Raw genomic sequence first — 18,809 nt, forward strand, 5'->3', positions numbered from 1 at the left:
ACCCCCGCCCGGTTGAATGTTATTAACTTTGCCCTCGGCAGAGCAGTCCCACTGTCACCTTTTGCAAACCGATCATTTACACCCATTCCACATCTCAGTTGCTCCTTTGCCCCCAGTAGCACTGCCTTTGTCATTTGCTCTGGGCATCATCACCATCTGTTCCAGTCACTCAACCGCCTCCCTCTCTGCCAGCAACATGAAAAGTACCATTTTGCAGCCTCTTTCAGTTCTGAAGAAGAATCATTTGGACTCCAAAGGTTAACTCTGTTTCTCTCTCCAGATACTGCCAGACCTGCCGAGAATTTCCTCCACTTTGTTTTTATTTCAGATTTCCAGCATTTGCAATATTTTGCTTAAAATTGCCATTTTTGCTTCAAATTGTCATTTTTGTTTCTTGCACATTTTCAAAAGAGCAGGAAGGAAGGGGTACTAATTTCCAGAGGTGCCTGTGTGCATCAGGGACAGCGTCAGAATGTAGTGATTCTCTCTGTTCCATGCTGCATGGACCTCCCAGCCCAACCCTACTTTTCCCTAAGTTTGCTAACCACCCCCTGCCCTTTATTTAGCAGAGTCGGGGTTCAAAGGGACTTCTTGAGATTGGCTGCAGTTCCAGCAGTGTCCAGTATCAAGCTGTGGCACTGTTTGGGGTTGTCAGATCTCCAGAGGATGGGATTTCTCCTGTTGGGATGGGGTGGTGTTTGTGGAAACCCCACTTGGACCCAATTTAGTGTCTACATGGCTGTGGACCTTTTTTTTCTAAAAGCTGTTCCTTGACTCAAGGAGACTCTGTCATTGATTTTTTTCAGAGGGGCAATAAACCAGCCCGGGCTTCAATCAGTCTGGTTTGGTACAGAGGTGAAAAGGATTTTGAGAGGTCTTTTGTTTATATGTAAACAGCTGAGGCTTCAGGCCAAAGTGGTCATGCTTTAGGAGTGATCAGTATGAAGAGAGGGGAGTGGTCAGCTCTCTAGCTGAGCTGAGCAGTTTTAGTTCAGTCTTGAACTGGGAAGTTCAACAGGGAGCTGTGTGGAAACTCTCTCTCTGTTCTGCCCTTCAACTTCAACCTGTAAGCATGTGTTCCATTTATACTGGGTTTTAAAGGGAGTTTGCTTATTGAGACTGTTGTGTATATTTGGAACAGCATAATTAAGTCTAGTTGGATAGGTTGAGTTCTGTAGGGGTTTTTCATTCTGTATTTTATGTTTCATTGTGTAATTTTGTGAATAAATTTTTATGTGTTTTAAAATCTAGTAGTCAACCTCACCAACTTAATCTGGGTAATTTTCATTGTACACTTCCCGAAACAAATTGTAAAGTTATGGTCTGGGCCTGCCTGCTTAAGAATATTCTGAGTGGTCTGGCCTAGTCCATAACAGTCAGGTCTTGATGAAGTTTTTTTTAAATGTCTGTGCCTCAGAAATGAAAAGACTTTGCTCTTCTTCCCACTGTTGATCTCCTGACAGCTTCTCCTCATGGATCGTCCACCCCAACTATCAGTGCAGTGAAGCATGCAGACTCTAGAGGCTCTTTGATCAGCACTGACTCAGCTACGAGTCTGCCAGAACGCAACGCTGAAAAGACTAACTCCCTCGATAAGGTAGAATTTCACCTCAGAGCTTTGTGCTGCAGAACAAATGAACTGTTACTGAGATGCTTCAATACTAATTAACTTGTAGGTTGCCTTATATACACAGTTGGTCTGGAATTGATCAACTCTTGATGTACTCCATTCCTTGGGCTTATTACCCCCACCCCTTTGACTCAATTAGCTTAACTCTGGGTGGGAGGGTGAGCTGACAGCAGCACTGTGAGGGCAATGGACCATCTGGAACCTCAGTGAACAACAGTCTGTTTCCTTAACCAGTGCTTTTTTTAAAGAATTGTGGGAAGAAAAAACATGAAGAGCAGGGAAGGAAATCAGGTATATTAGGTTCAATCATTGACATAAAGAAAATGGAAGGAAGACTGGATTAAAAGAAAGGAAAAAAGAGACAGAAAAGGAAATAATTTCTGTTAGTTTTTAGTACCTCTTAGTTTTTAACCTGAATAAATGTGACTTTTTAATTATTACTTTGCTTGGCAGTCATTAATAGTCATGTTTTTAAAAGAGTCCTCTGGTGGCACAGTGGTAGAATCCCTACCTCTAGACTGGGAGGCCTGGGTTTATGTCCCACCTGCTCCACTAGTGTATAATAACATTTCTGAACAGGTTGATAAGAAAAATAGGCTAAATGCCATCTTTAACTTTTTGTGGTGAAATTAATTGGTAATGAATATGCTAATACAGCAATTACTCGACAAACAAAGAGATTGAGGATGAGTTGCAGTTTCTGTGAGGCTAACGAAACTGAGAACATCATTCAGTGATGATCCATAGCTCTCCGGGAAATCTCTTCACTGTCACAGATTACCGGAGGATTTACCGTTTGTTTTATTCATTCGTGGCTAGACCAGAAAGAATCAGCCACACTGCTGTGGGTCTGGAGTCACATGTAGGCCAAGCAGGTGAGGGTGACAGATGTCCTTGCCTAATGGATGCTGGGGAGCCGGATGGGTTTTTACAAAGTGATCACGTAATTTAACTTCTCTTTAAATTCAATGTTTTATTGAATTCAAATTTCATGAGGTTCTATGGTGGGATTTGAACCCATATTCCATGGCCAGGCAGTTAGTCAGCTCAGTTAGCTGCTCTCTGATGCAGAGGGGCACTAACTCTGTGGGTTCAGTTCCCACGAAGCTTCCTGCCCACTAGTATCGGGAAGATGTTGTGAAACTTGAAAGGGTTCAAAAAAGATTTACAAGGATGTTGCCAGGGTTGGAGGATTTGAGCTATAGGGAGGGGTTGAATAGGGCTGGGGCTGTTTTCCCTGGAGCGTCGGAGGCTGAGGGGTGACCTTATAGAGGTTTATAAAATCATGAGGGGAAGGATAGGATAAATAAACAAAAGTCTTTTCCTTGGGGTCAGGGAGTACAAAACTAGAGGACATAGTTTTACAGTGAGAGGGGAAAGATATAAAAGGGACCTATGGGGTCACTTTTTCACACAGAGGGTGGTGCGTGTATGGAATGAGCTGCCAGAGGAAGCGGGGGAGGCTGGTACAATTGCACCATTTAAGAGGCATCTGGATGGGTATATGAATAGGAAGGGTTTGGAGGGATATGGGCCGGGTGCTGGCAGGTGGGACTAGATTGAGTTGGGATATCTGGAGAGCATGGACGGGTTGGACTGAAGGGTCTGTTTCCGTGCTGTACATCTCTATGACTCTATTTAAATAAACACATGAACAGTCAGGGGGCATTAAAAGGGATGCAAGCAAATGGGATTAGTTTAGAATGATAACATGGTCAGCATAGAAATGGCAAGCTGAAGGGCCTGTTCCTGCGCTGTTCTGTTCTCTGATTTACTCCAAAACCATTAGTCTTGGTTCTGGATTACTCGTCCAGCAACATTACTGTCTTCCCGGTCAGGAGGCCGGTAAATTCACCTTTTCAGCAAATTCTGGGTCATCTATGATTGTCTTGTGGAAGCCTGTTTGCGACTCTCAATGTGACCTTACCTCCTTTTGTGCTGACAGAGGGAGAAGCTCATTAGGAGACACTCGGCTTTTGCAATGCTGACTAACAAAGAAGCTGAGGAAAGTTCAAAATCAACACGACGGAACTGTGTTACTATGGATTTTTCCATTTTAAGCATCCCGGTCCTGCCAGAGAAAATCTTGCATGCTGCTTTGTCTCTTGAAGTATTTGCTCTTGCTTGTGTATCTGAATTTCTATATGTATACATGAGTGGACTGGACCATTAGTAGCAACTCCGGTAACCGTCTCCAGGTCAGAGGCTGCAAATTTCATGATGTCTAGTCCACCTCCTGCCTTGCCAAAGCCTCTCCAGCACCTACAAGGCATGAGGCAGGTGTGTGATGGAATACACCCACTTGCATCCAACAGTCTAATAATTAACTCCTGCCTCCAATGCACACAGTGGCTGTGTTTGTGTGTACCATTTACAAGGTACACCACATTATTTCATGAAGGCTCCTTTGCTAACACTTCCCTGACCATCTAGAAGGACAAGGGCAGCAGATACATGGGAATACTCACCACCTGCAAAGTTCCCCTCCAAGTTACTCAATTTGGAAAATATCGCCATTCCTTCAGTGTCACTAGGTTAAAATCCGGAATTCCCTCCCTAACAGCATTGTGGGTTTAAACTGCAGTACATGGACAGCAGAAGTTTGAGATGCTCATCTTTTCTTGGACAATGAGGAATGGGCAATAAACAAAGCTGACATTCCATGACAGAGTTTCAAACATGATAAGCATCCCTGTATTTAATTGCACTGAAACACTTCTCCAGGTTCCTAATTTCATTGGGAGGGGGGGCGTCTTTGCCTCTCCCTGGGGGAGAACTTCCTGTCCTTGGGAGATCAGCAGAGTGTGCTGCTAGTACTGCAAGGGGTTGGTTTAGCTCAGTTGGCTAAATGGTTGGGCTATGAAGTGGTGTGATGCCACTGGCATGGGTTCAATTCCCATCACCAGCTGAGGTTACTATGAAGAACTCTCCTTCTCAACCTCTCCCCCTCGCCTGAATTGTGGTGAACCCCAGGTTAAATCACCACCAGTTGTCTCTCTCTGATGAGCCGTCCTAAGGCCTGGTAAGATGAGAGTGACAATACAATATTATGCTACAGGAAGAGAACCAGTGCAGCGCATGGCTGCCCCTACAAGATGCATCCTGTGGTTTTGATAAGGACAGGTCCCAGAGCCGATGGGGTGCAGAATGCAGATTTGGCTCCTTGGCTGAATTGGGGGGGGGAGTGGTCATGCCCCCAGTGTACATGGTACAGACCCCCTCCACTTTATGCCTGTATTCACATCAGCCTTTAAAAGTGACATTTCCATACAGGCGGGTGTGACACGTTCGTCAGGTCTATAATGTTGTTAACAAACTTCAATTACTTATCGAAACATACAAGATGGGCAGCTGATATTGGTGTCTGCACCTCTTACATTTTACAGTGGGTGATCTTGTGTTGGGCATAAGAGCATAAGAAGCAGGAGTAGGCCATTTGGCCCGTCGAGCCTACTCCAACATTCAGTAAGATCGTGGCTGATCTTTACGTGGACTCAGCTCCACTTACCCACCCTCTCGTGAAGGTGATGGATGAACTCCCTTTATACATGCCCCAGTCACAGCCCCCTGTCTCTAACTGTACATGAAATCCAGTTTTGGAATTTTACTCTGGGTGGATTGAAAATTTGGCCTCTGTAAAGCTTGAATTGGGTTTGGGGGAGCAGAGGTGGGTGTCTACCACTTCCTTGCATTTTCATTGGCTTTCTGCTTTTAGTTATGCAAAAGGGAGAAATTAGAAGCCACAAAGCATTCACCTCAGACACCTGGACTGCCTCTGCACAGAGTGATGACTTCACTAAACCGGAGTTGCTATTAATATCAGTGTGTCCTTAAGATTGTTTTGTTTACTGTGACAGCTGCAGATTGTGAGAGAGTGGGGGTTATGTGGGAATGAAACTGTTCTATAAGTGCTAGCTTTCCTCACTGCTCACATCAATGATAAAGTAGAACTTCCTGTCAGTATTCTCAGGGAACTTTCTTGGAACATGTACTTAATTTGAATGCAAAAGCATGTTTTACACAGTTTTGAGATGACTAACGAACTGCAGTTGGAGCATTGGAAAGCTTTTCCTCATCCACTTGGCCCCATGTGGTGAAATGTCACTGATGGAAAACCGTTTACAAATCAAGGTTTCCCTTGATAATGTCAGTTTGGGGAGGTGAAAGTTATTGGTAAAAATCTGAGCTTGAAGAACATAACCCACATCTGAAGAGCTCTTTCCCAGGTAGTTAGTCTTTGGCTTGAAAAGGAAAATTTTGCATGGTTATGGGGAAAGAATAGCGATGCAGTGCAAATCAGTGAAACCTCTTGATGGAAAATGGACTTTCAACAGATTTTAGTAATACTTGCTTCTTCACCAGAGTCTTTGTTTCTCTTTTTCAGTTGTCACGTAACTGAAAGCTGCTCTTTGAGGTGCTGTGTAAAGTTGCATGGTTCTTGTGAAGCTGTGTGAAGAAGGGACTTGCTTTTTGATCATTGTTTAAATATTCCCAAAAACCTGAATCATGTTTGAAATGCTATAAACTCTCCCCTGCCCAATGTAGAAAGACTCCATGTTTTGTTGCCTTAAATGAAAGCAATGAACTTTTTAAAAAAAAACAAAATTTTTTGAATTGATGTTTTCCAATCTAGATCTAATGCTAATGGTGTATGTCTCTCTTAGAATCAAGGCTGTGTTGGGGGCTCTCTGATACGATGTGACAAACTGGAACAGACCGAGATACGCAGTCTCCTCATGTGTTTCCTGCACGTGCTAAAAAGCATGTCTGATGGTAGGTCCGTTAACATCTTTATTGTAACAAAGCCCGAATTTAAGGAGCAAATTAAACTGAGTTCCCATACTCCAAAGCAAAGTACTGCATGCACTAAGTACCAGAAGTAAGAGCTGAAAATGCTGGAGAGAAGCTGATGTTTCTGGTCCAAGATTTTTCCCTAAAGCTGATGAAAGGTCATTGCTCTGAAATACTGTCTGTTCCTCTCCAGTTCCCAAATGCAATTTTTCTATTCAAAAATTGGGAATACACATTAGTTTGTTTTTAAGTGTTGACAGCTTTAACAATGAACAGGAAAGATCCAAGAGGCTGTGACTCTGTCCTCTGGGAAAGAGAAAGCTGGGGGTGACAATACCAGGGTCTTTAGAAGGAAGAAAGTTTTCATTGGGATAAATATAGGGAATATTTTTTGCATTTGTGGGAGTTCAAAACTGCAGGCCTTAAAGATAAGTCGGCCAATGATACCTCCAGTTGCAAATTGAGGCGAAATATCTTCATCCAGAGAATGGTGAAAATGTGGAATTCACAGCAATGTGGCATAGTTGAGGTGAATAGCACTTAATGGGAACCATGATGTGGAGGTGCTGGAGGTGTTAGACTGGGGTGGACAAAGTCAAGTCACACAACACCAGGTTTCAGTCCATCAGGTTTATTTGAAGTCACGAACTTTTGGAGCACTGCTCCTTCATCAGGTGGAGAGGAGCACACAGGCGCTTGTGTTCTGTGCGTCTCCCTCCACTTTACCTGACAAAGGAGTGGTGCTCTGAAAGGCTCGTGATTTCAGATAAACCTGTTGGACTATAACCTGGTGTCATGTGACTTCTGACTTAATGGGAAGCCAGATACTTTTTATCCCCCGGGCATACTGGCTCTTATTGTCCATTTCTAATTGCCCTAAAAATAGGTGACTCTAAATCACCTTGTCGAGCAATCAGGGATGGGTAGTAAATGTTATCCCAGTCAGTGACACGCACAACTGATGAACGAATACAATAAAGAAAACACATGAGGTAGAAGGAAAAGAAGGTTATGCTGATAGGGTGAGGTGAAATAACATTGAGAGGGACTGTTGTTGTGAAACATGAAAACCAGCAGAGATCACTTGGGCTGAATGGCCATGTCGATGATGTTAGGTAGGGAATTGAAAAGCATTGCTATTTCCTTAGACAAGTCATTATGAATATATCTACTCCCAGGCTCAGATATGAACATTCAGATTAGTAATCATCATGCTCTCAACTCCCATTTCTTGCCTGCCCCTGATATCCTTGTTTGTCACGAATTGATCTATATCTGGTTGACCCTTCCAATGACCCTGTTTCCACCACCCTCTGGAGAAGAGAATGCCACGGACTCCGTGACCCTCTGAGGGAAAGAGTATCTCATCATCTCCATCTTAAATAGTTGATCCTGTATTTCACATTGTATCCTCCAGTCTTATTCTCTCCTGTAAAAGAAAACATCCTTTCAACAACCATTAAGTCACATACCCTGAGGACCTGGTATGTTTCAAATCACAGCGAGCAGGTACAAAATTAATTTCTGATAATAATGCAATATAACCCTTTACCAACATGCATAAGCTTTAACTTTTAATCATTTAAGGTTCAGGAATTGATATCTGTTAAAGGTTTCTAATATTGATGATCTACAGAATCACTTCAGAGTGTTGGCTTCTGCCAAGTTTTTCTTGTTATTTATTGAGGAAATGAGAGCTAAGATCAACCAGGGGTTTATAGCTTATAACTAATTGGTTTAATGAGCATGAAAGTTCAGTATATTTTAGGGCTTGTGACTCATGAATCTCTCATTCAGTCGTGTGACTGTACATTTCTAATTGCTTTGGGAAAGTGAATGGCCATGATCATTTCTGGGCACTGTCTCAGGAGGAAATATATTTAATTTGAAGGGGGCACACAGCAGATTCATAAAAATGATCCCAGGTCCAGACAGGTTGTATAAAGGAGGTTTTGAATGTAATGGGTTCAGAGGTGATCTAGTTGAGATATTTTAACATGATGAAGTATTGATATAGTGAGAGGTGTTGAACAAGTGGGCTGCTTGTCCTGGATATTTCTGAGATAATCGATTCATCAGAAGCTGGGTTAGAATGCTCAAAATCAAGTGCTGACATAAATTTAATATAATGGTTCTTTAACATATTTGGTCTTGTAAGAAGATATTTGAAAAGTTCCAATACTCCAGGAGGAATTCTGGTTTTCCTTCTTAATATATGATGAGGTCAAAGAGATGGAAAATGTCATGAGAGTTTTCCTAAGCCTTTGGCTGGTGATTTGATGCAGAGCCAAATGGAGGTTGGATCTTTTCATAAGATACAGGATCAGAATTAGGCCATTCAGCCCATTGAGTCTACTCCTCTATTCAATCATGACTGATAATGTTTCTCAGCCCCATCCTCCTGCCTTCTCCCCTTAACCTTTGATTCTCTTACTAATCAAGAACCTATCTGTCTCTGTCTTAAATGCACTCAATGACTTGAACTCCATCACGTTCTGCAGCATTGAGTTCCACAGATTCACTACCCTCAGGTTGAAGAATTTTCTCCTCATCTCGGTTCTAAAAGGATATCGCTTCAAGCTGAGGCTGTACCCTGGGTCCTAATCTCTCCTCGTAATGGAAATATCTTCTCCACGTTCACTGTATCCAGGCTTCGCAGTATTTTGTGAGATTGAATGGGATGTCCCTTCATCCTTCTCGAGTACAGAGAAAGAGTCCTCAACTGCACCTCATGTGACAAGCCCTTCATCCCCAGGATCGTGCTTGTAAACCTCTTCTAGATCCCTTCCAAAGGCAGGAAATCCTTCCTTAGATACGGGGCCCTGATTGGATTTGGCCTGTTCGTGATCATTCCATAGTTGACGAAAATGGGATCGAGTCTTCTCAATGGACTCCCTTTGATGTCAGTTCATTAGTCGCAAGTAGATGTGTACAAGAGATATCATTTTAGCCACAAGTTAATAATGAATTTGTTGCATGTCACAAATGGAAAACAATAAACACTGGGAATACCAGATGTTAAATCATTGTGACTTTACAAGAAGAGTACTGTTTTTGCTGATTATGTTTGACAGAGTAACATAAAATATCTTGTTTATTTTATAGATGCTTTGATTACTTATTGGAACAAGGCTTCTACTCCTGAACTGATGGACTTCTTTACAATCCTTGAGTGAGTATATCCGAGCAATGAGACTTTGCTGATATTTTTCCAAGAACCATTCCCATTGCAGTTTTTGTGTTTTCAAGGATTCAGTGAATGGATAGAAGAAGGTTTTTTTTCCCTTGGGATAGGGAAGCTTGGGAAGAGAGTTCAAAATAAGTGAAAGTAGGGGGTGAGTGGTGAATCTGAACAGTGTAGTGAGGGAGAAACTGTTCCCATTTGCATAAGGACACCGAAGGGGGTAGGGCATTAATAATGTCCCTGAATCAGTACTATGTTACTCCAGGATAATATTCTGGGGATATGGGTTTAAATCCAACCATGGTTAATAATGAAGGAAGGCGATGGCATTGTGGTATTCTCGCTAGGCTATTGATCTAGATACTCAGGTCACGTTATGGGGTGGCATGGTGGCTCAGCGGTTGGCACTGCTGCCTCACAGAGCCAGGAACCTGGGTTCAATTCCATACTCAGGTGACTGTGTGGCGTTTGCACACGTCTGTATGCATTTTCTCCAGGTGCTCCAGTTTTCCTGCCACAGTCCAAAGGTGTGCAGGTTGGGTGGATTGCCCATAGTGTCCAGGGATTGCAGGCTAGGTGGATTAGCCATGGGAAATAGAGTGGTAGGTGAATGGGTCTAGGTCAGATGCTCTTTGGAGGGTCAGTGTGGACTCACTGGGCTGAATGGCCTGCTTCCACACAGAGAGGTGGCAGGTCTCCATGGACCGAAGGATTTCCTCCTTCTGTGATGTAACCACTCTCTGATTTATCGGATAACCCTTTTGAAAGTTACTATTGAATCAGCTTCCACCAGCCTTTCCCACAGCACATTCCTGAGGAGAACAACTCACTGGATCAACTCTAGTTCTTTTACTGAGCACCATAAATCTGTATCTTCTGGTTACTCATCCTTCTGCGAGTGGAAAATGTTTTTCTCTCTGCCTTTTAATAGAATGAACTGTTTATTTGTTACAAGTGGTGAATAATAGATTATTATCGGTGGTGACAATTGCTATCTTAAGTTTGATTTAATTACTGAAGCACAGACCTGTTTGGTCGGATGGTCAGTCTCTTTGTTGTTGAGGGTACATATTACTGCACTGAATATTACATTTCTCTCCACAGAGTGTGTCTTCATCAGTTCAGATATATGGGGAAGCGATACATAGCAAGGTACTGTTACAGAGTCTACTCATTATCCTGAAATGTCTGCCAGTGTTTCTGTAAAGTTCTTAAAATTTGAAAAGGAGAGCGAATTTGCATTTCTGAGGCACGTTTCACAACCTCAGAAACTTAGCCCCAAAGTCCTTTCCTGTCAACAAAGGTGTCGTCCCTATTTTAACGAGGGAGGCGCAGTGGCCAATTTATTCCAACAATCAGCGCGTGATGATTCAAGCATAAACCCGCCCTCCACAGTCTTTTGACATTGCTTTTAAAATTGTTTTGCACAAAAACATCCCCACCCACAAACCAAATTGCGTCCCATTTCAAAACAATGTCTTTGACAGGTTTCCACCAACTGACCCTGTTCGACAGGGTTGGTCAATTTTGTACAATATCAGAAAATGCTGGAGAAACTCAACAGATCTGGCAGTATCTGTGCAGAGAAAGCAAAGTTAGTATCTCGTGTCCAGTGACCTTTCTCCAGAACCCAGTGCTCAAGATTCCATTTCTGCTAAATTCTACACCCGAGCAAGCCTTTCAGTGTTCTCCACCTATCCTAAGATGTACATTTACAAATTGAAGTGAGACCAGTGAATTGTTTTTATAGGACGCCTCTTTATGTATAGTTTTGAGGACTAACTCCTTTTTCTGACAGCTTATGCAATTTAAACGTTGTGAAGCTTTATTTCAGATGGACCAGTGGACAATTGCATTTTATTACTTTTGTGCACTGTTTTAATTTAAACATTGATATTTCCTTGATTGTATTTTCTTCATAAACTAACCTGTTATGGTATTCTATTGTAATAAGCTCTGGTGGTGGTATGAAGCAGTGGACTCACCATTTATTCCTAACACAAATTACCTTTATTTTTCTTTGATTTTGCACCCTGTATGCTGACAACTGCTAAACCCCCCCCAAAAAAAGTCAATGTGTCTGGCTCCTCCCCTCTTGCTGGGTAAGACTTGGGTATTTGCTGCTTTTGTGTGTGTCTCTGTTCCCATGTGTTTTGTTTCACATCTGTCTTTGTTTCGTAGCTGTTTGTGAATTTCCGTACGCAGGTACAGAAATTCAGCAAAAGTAAACTGCCTTTTACTTTATATAAACTGTTATTGTCGGCGTGCTAACACTCGCTCACTGGCAACCACGCTTTCTGGCTTGTATTTGCTTGCTATGACCATTGCAGCTTCAAATTTCCTCAGACACTGTTTTGGAGTTGACTGTTTTGTGATGATGAATCCGCAAACAATGTTTTTTGTGGTCTTTAATTGTTAGAAGCACTACTCTCAAAAGCTGCTTGGAAAAAAATTGATGAGTGCAAATGTCACCACTTTAACTAGTTGTATTTAATTGATAAAAGTTCATGTCTTTGCACCTGAAGTCACCAAATTCAAGTATGGCTTCATTGGTGGTGGCAGAAGTGAAAGTTCACTAAACTGGTCCCTGGGACTGGAGGCTTGTATGATCCTGGAATTGAAGTATACAAGACTCTGTAAGGGCTTTATAGAGTAGATACTGAGAGGTTGCTCCTGCTGGACAGGGAATCTAAAACACGGGGACATAATTTCAATTTGGATCTTTTAGGACTGAGACACGGGTGAATTTCTTCTCTCCAAGGGTTGGGAACCTTTTGCATTTTCTCACACTGAGTGTTAGTGATGCTCCACCATTGAATATGTTTACAGCTGGGATAGTCAGATTTCTGGTGTCTCAGGGAATCACCAGGTATGGAAGTAGGCAGTAAATGAAGATGGAACCCAAGATCAGCCATGCTTCTATTAAATGACAGAGCAGGCTTGAAAGGCCAAATGGTCAACAACACTCCAGTTTGTTCTGTTCTTGTGAAGTAGGTAAAATTGGATATGTCATTAAACTAATCAGTTTGGCCTCTCGAAGATGCTCACACAAAAAAAAAGTAACAACTGCTTTACTAACACTTGGCTTTTGCAGCGTTGTGCTGACATTAACCTTTGCTCTGTCCCATTTGCCCATCTTGCAGGAACCAAGAGGGGTTAGGATCCATCAGTAATGCACATGAAAAGAAAGCTCAAACGTTGCCTGTTTCTCGCAGTAGAACAGGAATGATGCATGCCAGATTGCAGCAACTCAGCAGCTTGGATAATTCTTGCACTTTTAACCACAGTAAGTCTTGTAGCCTCAAGGGTGCATTTATGAGTGAACATAGGAGCTCATAGAAAAACACTAATGCTCCTTTGAATAGACTATGCAGACCACCTCCAGAGCACAGTCATGGGCCTACATTCCTGATTCGATTAAGCTGTCACCGCTGAAGGAAATTGGGAAAAGATTGGTTTGATGTCTGAAGTGGAACCTGATTATTTACAACCTAATTCAGGTCCATATCATAACCTTTGGCAGCTCATAAACTGTTATTTATACTGCCTAATCAATATAAAGGGAAGTTATTATTTTCCTCTGAAATGAAATATTGCAATCAAAGCCATTTATTAACAATGTCTGTGAGGGACAGTGATTGGTTATTTGGCTCTCAAAGTGTTTCTGCTTTGCAAAACCAAAATGCTTATTTGTTGTTGTTAACACCTCGTGTTGTTCACAGAATTCGTATAGTGCAGATCAAGGCCATTTGGCCTAATGTGCCTATGCCAACTGTTTGAAAGCGATACCTGAATATTCCCACTCCCACTTGTTCGTAGCCCTGAAAATTTCTCCTTTTCGAGTATTTACCCAGATCACTTTTTTAAAATTTACTTTTGAACCTGCTTCCACTCCATTTTCAGGCAGCCCATTCCAACTCATTGCCTTATAGGAAAATAAACTTTCCTCATTTTCCCCACCAGTTCTTTCGCCTGTTACCTACAATCTGTGTCCTCTGATTAACCACATACATTCCACTGGAAACACTTCCTCCAAATCCACTCAAGGAAATCCTTCATAATTCAGGTTTTGGGTAGCCTGGCTCATTTGTAGGTTAAAAATTGCAACTCCCTTCCCAGATGTGACCCTCAGGCAGTGCGGCATTCCCTCCATACTAACCCTCTGACAGTGCAGTCTTCCCTTAGTACTGACCGTTCAACAGTGTGGTAAAAACAATGACTGCAGATGCTGGAAACCAGATTCTGGATTAGTGGTGCTGCAAGAGCACAGCAGTTCAGGCAGCATCTGAGGACAGGAAAAATTCCGAGGACAGGCAAAATCGACATTTCGGGCAAAAGCCCTTCATCAGGAATAAAGGCAGAGAGCCTGAAGCGTGGAGAGATAAGCTAGAGGAGGGTGGGGGTGGGGAGAAAGTAGCATAGAGTACAATAGGTGAGTGGGGGAGGGGATGAAGGTGATAGGTCAGGGAGGAGAGGGTGGAGTGGATAGGTGGAAAAGTAGCTGGGCAGGTCGGACAAGTCCAGACAAGACAAGGGGACAGTGTTGAGCTGGAGGTTAGAAACTAGGATGAGGTGGAGGAAGGGGAAATGAGGAAGCTGTTGAAGTCCACATTGATGCCCTGGGGTTGAAGTGTTCTGAGGCGGAAGATAAGGCGTTCTTCTTCCATGCGTCTGGTGGTGAGGGAGCGGCGGTGAAGGAGGCCCAGGACCTCCATGTCCTCGGCAGAGTGGGAGGGGGAGTTGAAATGTTGAGCCATGGGGCGGTTTGGTTGATTGGTGCGGGTGTCTCGGAGATGTTCCCTAAAGCGCTCTGCTAGGAGGCGCCCAGTCTCCCCGATGTAGAGGAGACCGCATCGGGAGCAACGGATACAATAAATGATATTAGTGGATGTGCAGGTAAAACTTTGATGGATGTGTTCAACAGTGCGGCACTCCCTCTGTACTGACCCTCCGACAGTGTGGTGCTCCCTCTGTACTGACCCTCCGACAGTGCGGTGCTCCCTCTGTACTGACCCTCCGACAGTGTGGTGCTCCCTCTGTACTGACCCTCCGACAGTGTGGTGCTCCCTCTGTACTGACCCTCCGACAGTGTGGTGCTCCCTCTGTACTGACCCTCCGACAGTGTGGTGCTCCCTCTGTACTGACCCTCTGCCAGTGCGGCACTTCCTATGTACTGACCCTCCGCCAGTGCGGCGTTCCCTCTGTACTGACCCTCCGCCAGTGTGGTGCTTCCTCTGTACTGACCCTCCGACAGTGTGGTGCTTCCTATGGACTGACCCTCCGCCAGTGTGGTGCTTCCTATGTACTGACCCTCCCCCAGTGCGGCGCTTCCTCTGTACTGACTCTCCGCCAGTGCAGCGTTCCCTCTGCACTGACCCTCTGCCAGTGCAGTGTACCCTCTGTACTGACCCTCCGCCAGTGCGGTGTTCCCTCTGTACTGACCCTCCACCAGTGCGGCGCTTCCTCTGTACTGACCCTCCGCCAGTGCGGCGCTTCCTCTGTACTGACCCTCTGCCAGTGCGAAGTTCCCTCTATACTGACCCTCCGCCAGTGCGGCGCTCCCTCTGTGCTGACCCTCCGCCAGTGCGGCGCTTCCTCTGTACTGACCCTCCGCCAGTGCGGCGCTTCCTCTGTACTGACCCTCTGCCAGTGCAACGTTCCCTCTGTACTGACCCTCCGCCAGTGCGGCGCTCCCTCTGTACTGACCCTCCGCCAGTGCGGCGCTCCCTCTGTACTGACCCTCCGCCAGTGCGGCGCTCCCTCTGTACTGACCCTCCACCAGTGCGGCGCTTCCTATGTACTGACCCTCCATCATTGCAGCGCTCCCTCTGTACTGACCCTCCACCAGTGCGGCGCTCCCTCTGTACTGACCCTCCACCAGTGCGGCGCTCCCTCTGTACTGACCCTCCGCCAGTGCGGCGCTCTCTCTGTACTGACCCTCCACCAGTGCGGCGCTCTCTCTGTACTGACCCTCCACCAGTGCGGCGCTTCCTATGTACTGACCCTCCATCATTGCAGCGCTCCCTCTGTACTGACCCTCCACCAGTGCGGCGCTCCCTCTGTACTGACCCTCCACCAGTGCGGCGCTCTCTCTGTACTGACCCTCCACCAGTGCGGCGCTTCCTATGTACTGACCCTCCGCCAGTGCGGTGCTTCCTCTGTACTGACCCTCTCGCAGTGCAGCACTCCCTCTCTAATGACTGTCTGACAATGTGGCGCTCCCTCAGTGTTTTACTGTGTAAGCCTACACTTTGTGCTCAAATCCTGAAGTGGAACCTGAGCCCACAGTATTCCAACTTGGAGACATTTATGGTGTTCACTGAGCCAGCGTTGTGATTTGGGAGAGAAATTTGAAATGAATACTTGGTGGAGTGGGAGGGGGAGTTGAAGTGTTGAGCCATGGGGTGGTTGGGTTGGTTGGTCCGGGTGTCCCAGAGGTGTTCTCTGAAACGTTCCGCAAGTAGGCGGCCTGTCTCCCCAATATAGAGGAGGCCACATTGGGTGCAGCGGATGCAGTAAATGATGTGTGTGGAGGTGCAGGTGAATTTGTGGCGGATATGGAAGGATCCCTTGGGGCCTTGGAGGGAAGTAAGGGGGGAAGTGTGGGCGCAAGTTTTGCATTTCTTGCGGTTGCAGGGGAAGGTGCCGGGAGTGGATGTTGGGTTGGTGGGGGGTGTGGACCTGACGAGGGTGTCACGGAGGGAGTGGTCTTTTCGGAACCCAACCCAACCTCCACTCCCGGCACCTTCCCCTGCAACCGCAAGAAATGCAAAACTTGCGCCCACACCTCCCCCCTTACTTCCCTCCAAAGCCCCAAGGGACACTTCCATATCCGCCACAAATTCATCTGCACCTCCACACACATCATTTACTGCATCCGCTGCACCCAATGTGGCCTCCTCTATATTGGGGAGACAGGCCGCCTACTTGCGGAACGTTTCAGAGAACACCTCTGGGACACCCGGACCAACCAACCCAACCACCCCATGGCTCAACACTTCAACTCCCCCTCCCACTCCACCAAGGACATGCAGGTCCTTGGACTCCTCTATCGCCAGACCATAGCAACACAACGGTTAGAGGAAGAACACCTCATCTTCCGCCTCGGAACCCTCCAACCACAAGGGATGAACTTAGATTTCTCCAGTTTCCTCATTTCCCCTCCCCCCACCTTGTCTCAGTCAAGTCCCTCGAACTCAGCACCGCCTTCCTAATCTGCAATCTTCTTCCTGACCTCTCCGCCCCCACCCCCCACTCTGGCCTATCACCCTCACCTTGACCTCCTTCCACCTATCGCATTTCCAACGCCCCTCCCCCAAGTCCCTCCTCCCTACCTTTTATCTTAGCCTGCTGGACACACTTTCCTCATTCCTGAAGAAGGGCTCATGCTCGAAACGTCGATTCTCCTGCTCCTTGGATGCTGCCTGACCTGCTGCGCTTTTCCAGCAACACATTTTCAGCTTAGATTGGAGAGAGTCAGGTTAATGAGATTAGTCACTGCTCTCGTTCGCAAACCTTCATCATGGGCTCACTGTCCTTATTCTTTGATGTCAGCGCATAAAGGATATTTTGTGATGATCCAGAACCAAAGTGTCTTCATTCAATTCACAGGCACATAATTCAGAATACAACATTTGGCTCTACAGTAACAGCTAGCTATCTCTGGATGATCAATATAGTTAGAATTCGTGTTATGCATTTATTATTTTGTTTTCTCCGTACCTTGCTAAATTTTCTGAATATGAATAATGTGGCTAGTGATTGCTTAAAAACCATTCATGAACTGCAGAAATGTTTTCCGTTCCATCAAAGGTTGATGCATTGAATTAAAATGCCTTTCAGATAATCATGTTCCACTCCCTTAAAATGCCTAGAGGTCATCACATTGAACATAGACCAAAAATTTTCAATGTACACAAACTTCGGGGGGAGAAAATTGTACCGTTAACAATGTTCTGATCAGACTTTGTTTCAAAAAATGTCAACAGGAATGTGAGTCAATGCAAAGACTGTGTGCTGGTATCAAAACATGAGTAACAAAATGACCTTATCTCTGTTTCCAGTGTAAGAAAGCTATCCAGTGTACTTGGAATTTCTGTAGACAATGGTAAGACCCAGCAAGGTTACATCATTGGATTATTGTTGCCATGCTTCTGGTCCCTGTTGGACAGAGCTTCTCAAACTTACTTTTTATCATTCTTTCTGGAAACTCATGCATGTTGTGCATAACTAATGTTGGGGATTAATAGCTTGAAGCTCATGTTACAGCAGTTGATTCTCCTGGCTGTTTAAACTCCACTCCCTTGAACCCTTTGGAGTTCTAACCCATCCTCCCTTCACAACATTTTGGACTAATTGATTGAACCATTCCTCGGATCTTCTCCCGAGTATTGCAGGCTGTTATTTTGCCGGGATTGCAGGGGTAACACGCAACCCATTCATTCTGGTAGAATCTGAAAGTAGCTGTTTCAGCTGAGTGCCTTGTGCAGTAATGCCAATGAATGGGAGCTCGATCTGTGACAGCACTGAGGCCAGGCGGGATTCAATGACAAATGAAGAGCCTGTTCAAAATGAAACCAGGGAGGTAATGGAACAGGGAGGGAGGAAGGACAATGTAAATGGGATTCACGGGATGTAAATGGGAAAAACAGAATCATCACCAGCTATCTTGCAGTTCAGTGAATGTTTACTGGGATGCTTTGCACGGAGATATTTAAAAACTTGACTTGTATCAGCTAGAGTTTAGAAAAATAAAAAAATCACTTTATTGAAACATTGAAGATACTGAAGAGTTTTAGTGAGGTGAATGTGAAGAGGATGGTTCCTGTTGTAGGAGGATCTGGAGGTCCCCCTTTGAAAATAAGGGGTTGCCCATTTTACATTCCAATGAAGAGAATTCCCTACTCATTGAGGGTCATCAGTCTTTGAAACTCTTCCAGTGTAAGAGCTACTCTTAATGATTGAGCATGTGTGCTGTTGATGCTCATAACTGTTGGAAAGGACACTTGAGGTATATTATGAGTTCCTTTAATCTATTGATAACTCACACATTTATTGAATGTTCAAAAGCAGGAGTAAATTTGCACATTTTGTGTTTTCAACAACAACTGTAATTTATGTAGTGTCTTTAACACCATAAAATAACATCCCACACTAATCAGACAAGATTTGGCACCAAGCTACAGAGAGAAATAGCATATCAAG

The 18,809-nt window shown here is 44.6% G+C and overlaps 1 protein-coding gene across 13 annotated transcripts in view; it reads left to right on the plus strand.

The window, feature by feature from the left end:
* The window catches only part of LOC122550501 (dedicator of cytokinesis protein 9), a 339,837-nt gene that overhangs the window by 271,339 nt on the left and 49,689 nt on the right, over positions 1-18,809 (plus strand). For 6 of the 13 annotated variants that reach the window (XM_087987930.1, XM_043691316.2, XM_043691308.2 and 3 more), the window contains 5 exons: positions 1,464-1,597; positions 6,295-6,403; positions 9,527-9,593; positions 10,710-10,757; positions 12,749-12,891. In XM_087987930.1, coding sequence (XP_087844056.1) covers positions 1,464-1,597; positions 6,295-6,403; positions 9,527-9,593; positions 10,710-10,757; positions 12,749-12,891 — 501 coding nt within the window. Of the gene's footprint in view, positions 1-1,463; positions 1,598-6,294; positions 6,404-9,526; positions 9,594-10,709; positions 10,758-12,748; positions 12,892-17,668; positions 17,713-18,809 lie in introns of all 13 variants that reach the window. The other 7 variants (XM_087987937.1, XM_087987934.1, XM_087987936.1 and 4 more) reach the window with 3 other exon arrangements.

The sequence above is a fragment of the Chiloscyllium plagiosum genome, unplaced genomic scaffold (assembly GCF_037043375.1).
Source record: "Chiloscyllium plagiosum isolate Xiang-an unplaced genomic scaffold, Cpla_swu_hap1 HiC_scaffold_6, whole genome shotgun sequence".
Classification (NCBI taxonomy): Eukaryota; Metazoa; Chordata; class Chondrichthyes; order Orectolobiformes; family Hemiscylliidae; genus Chiloscyllium; species Chiloscyllium plagiosum.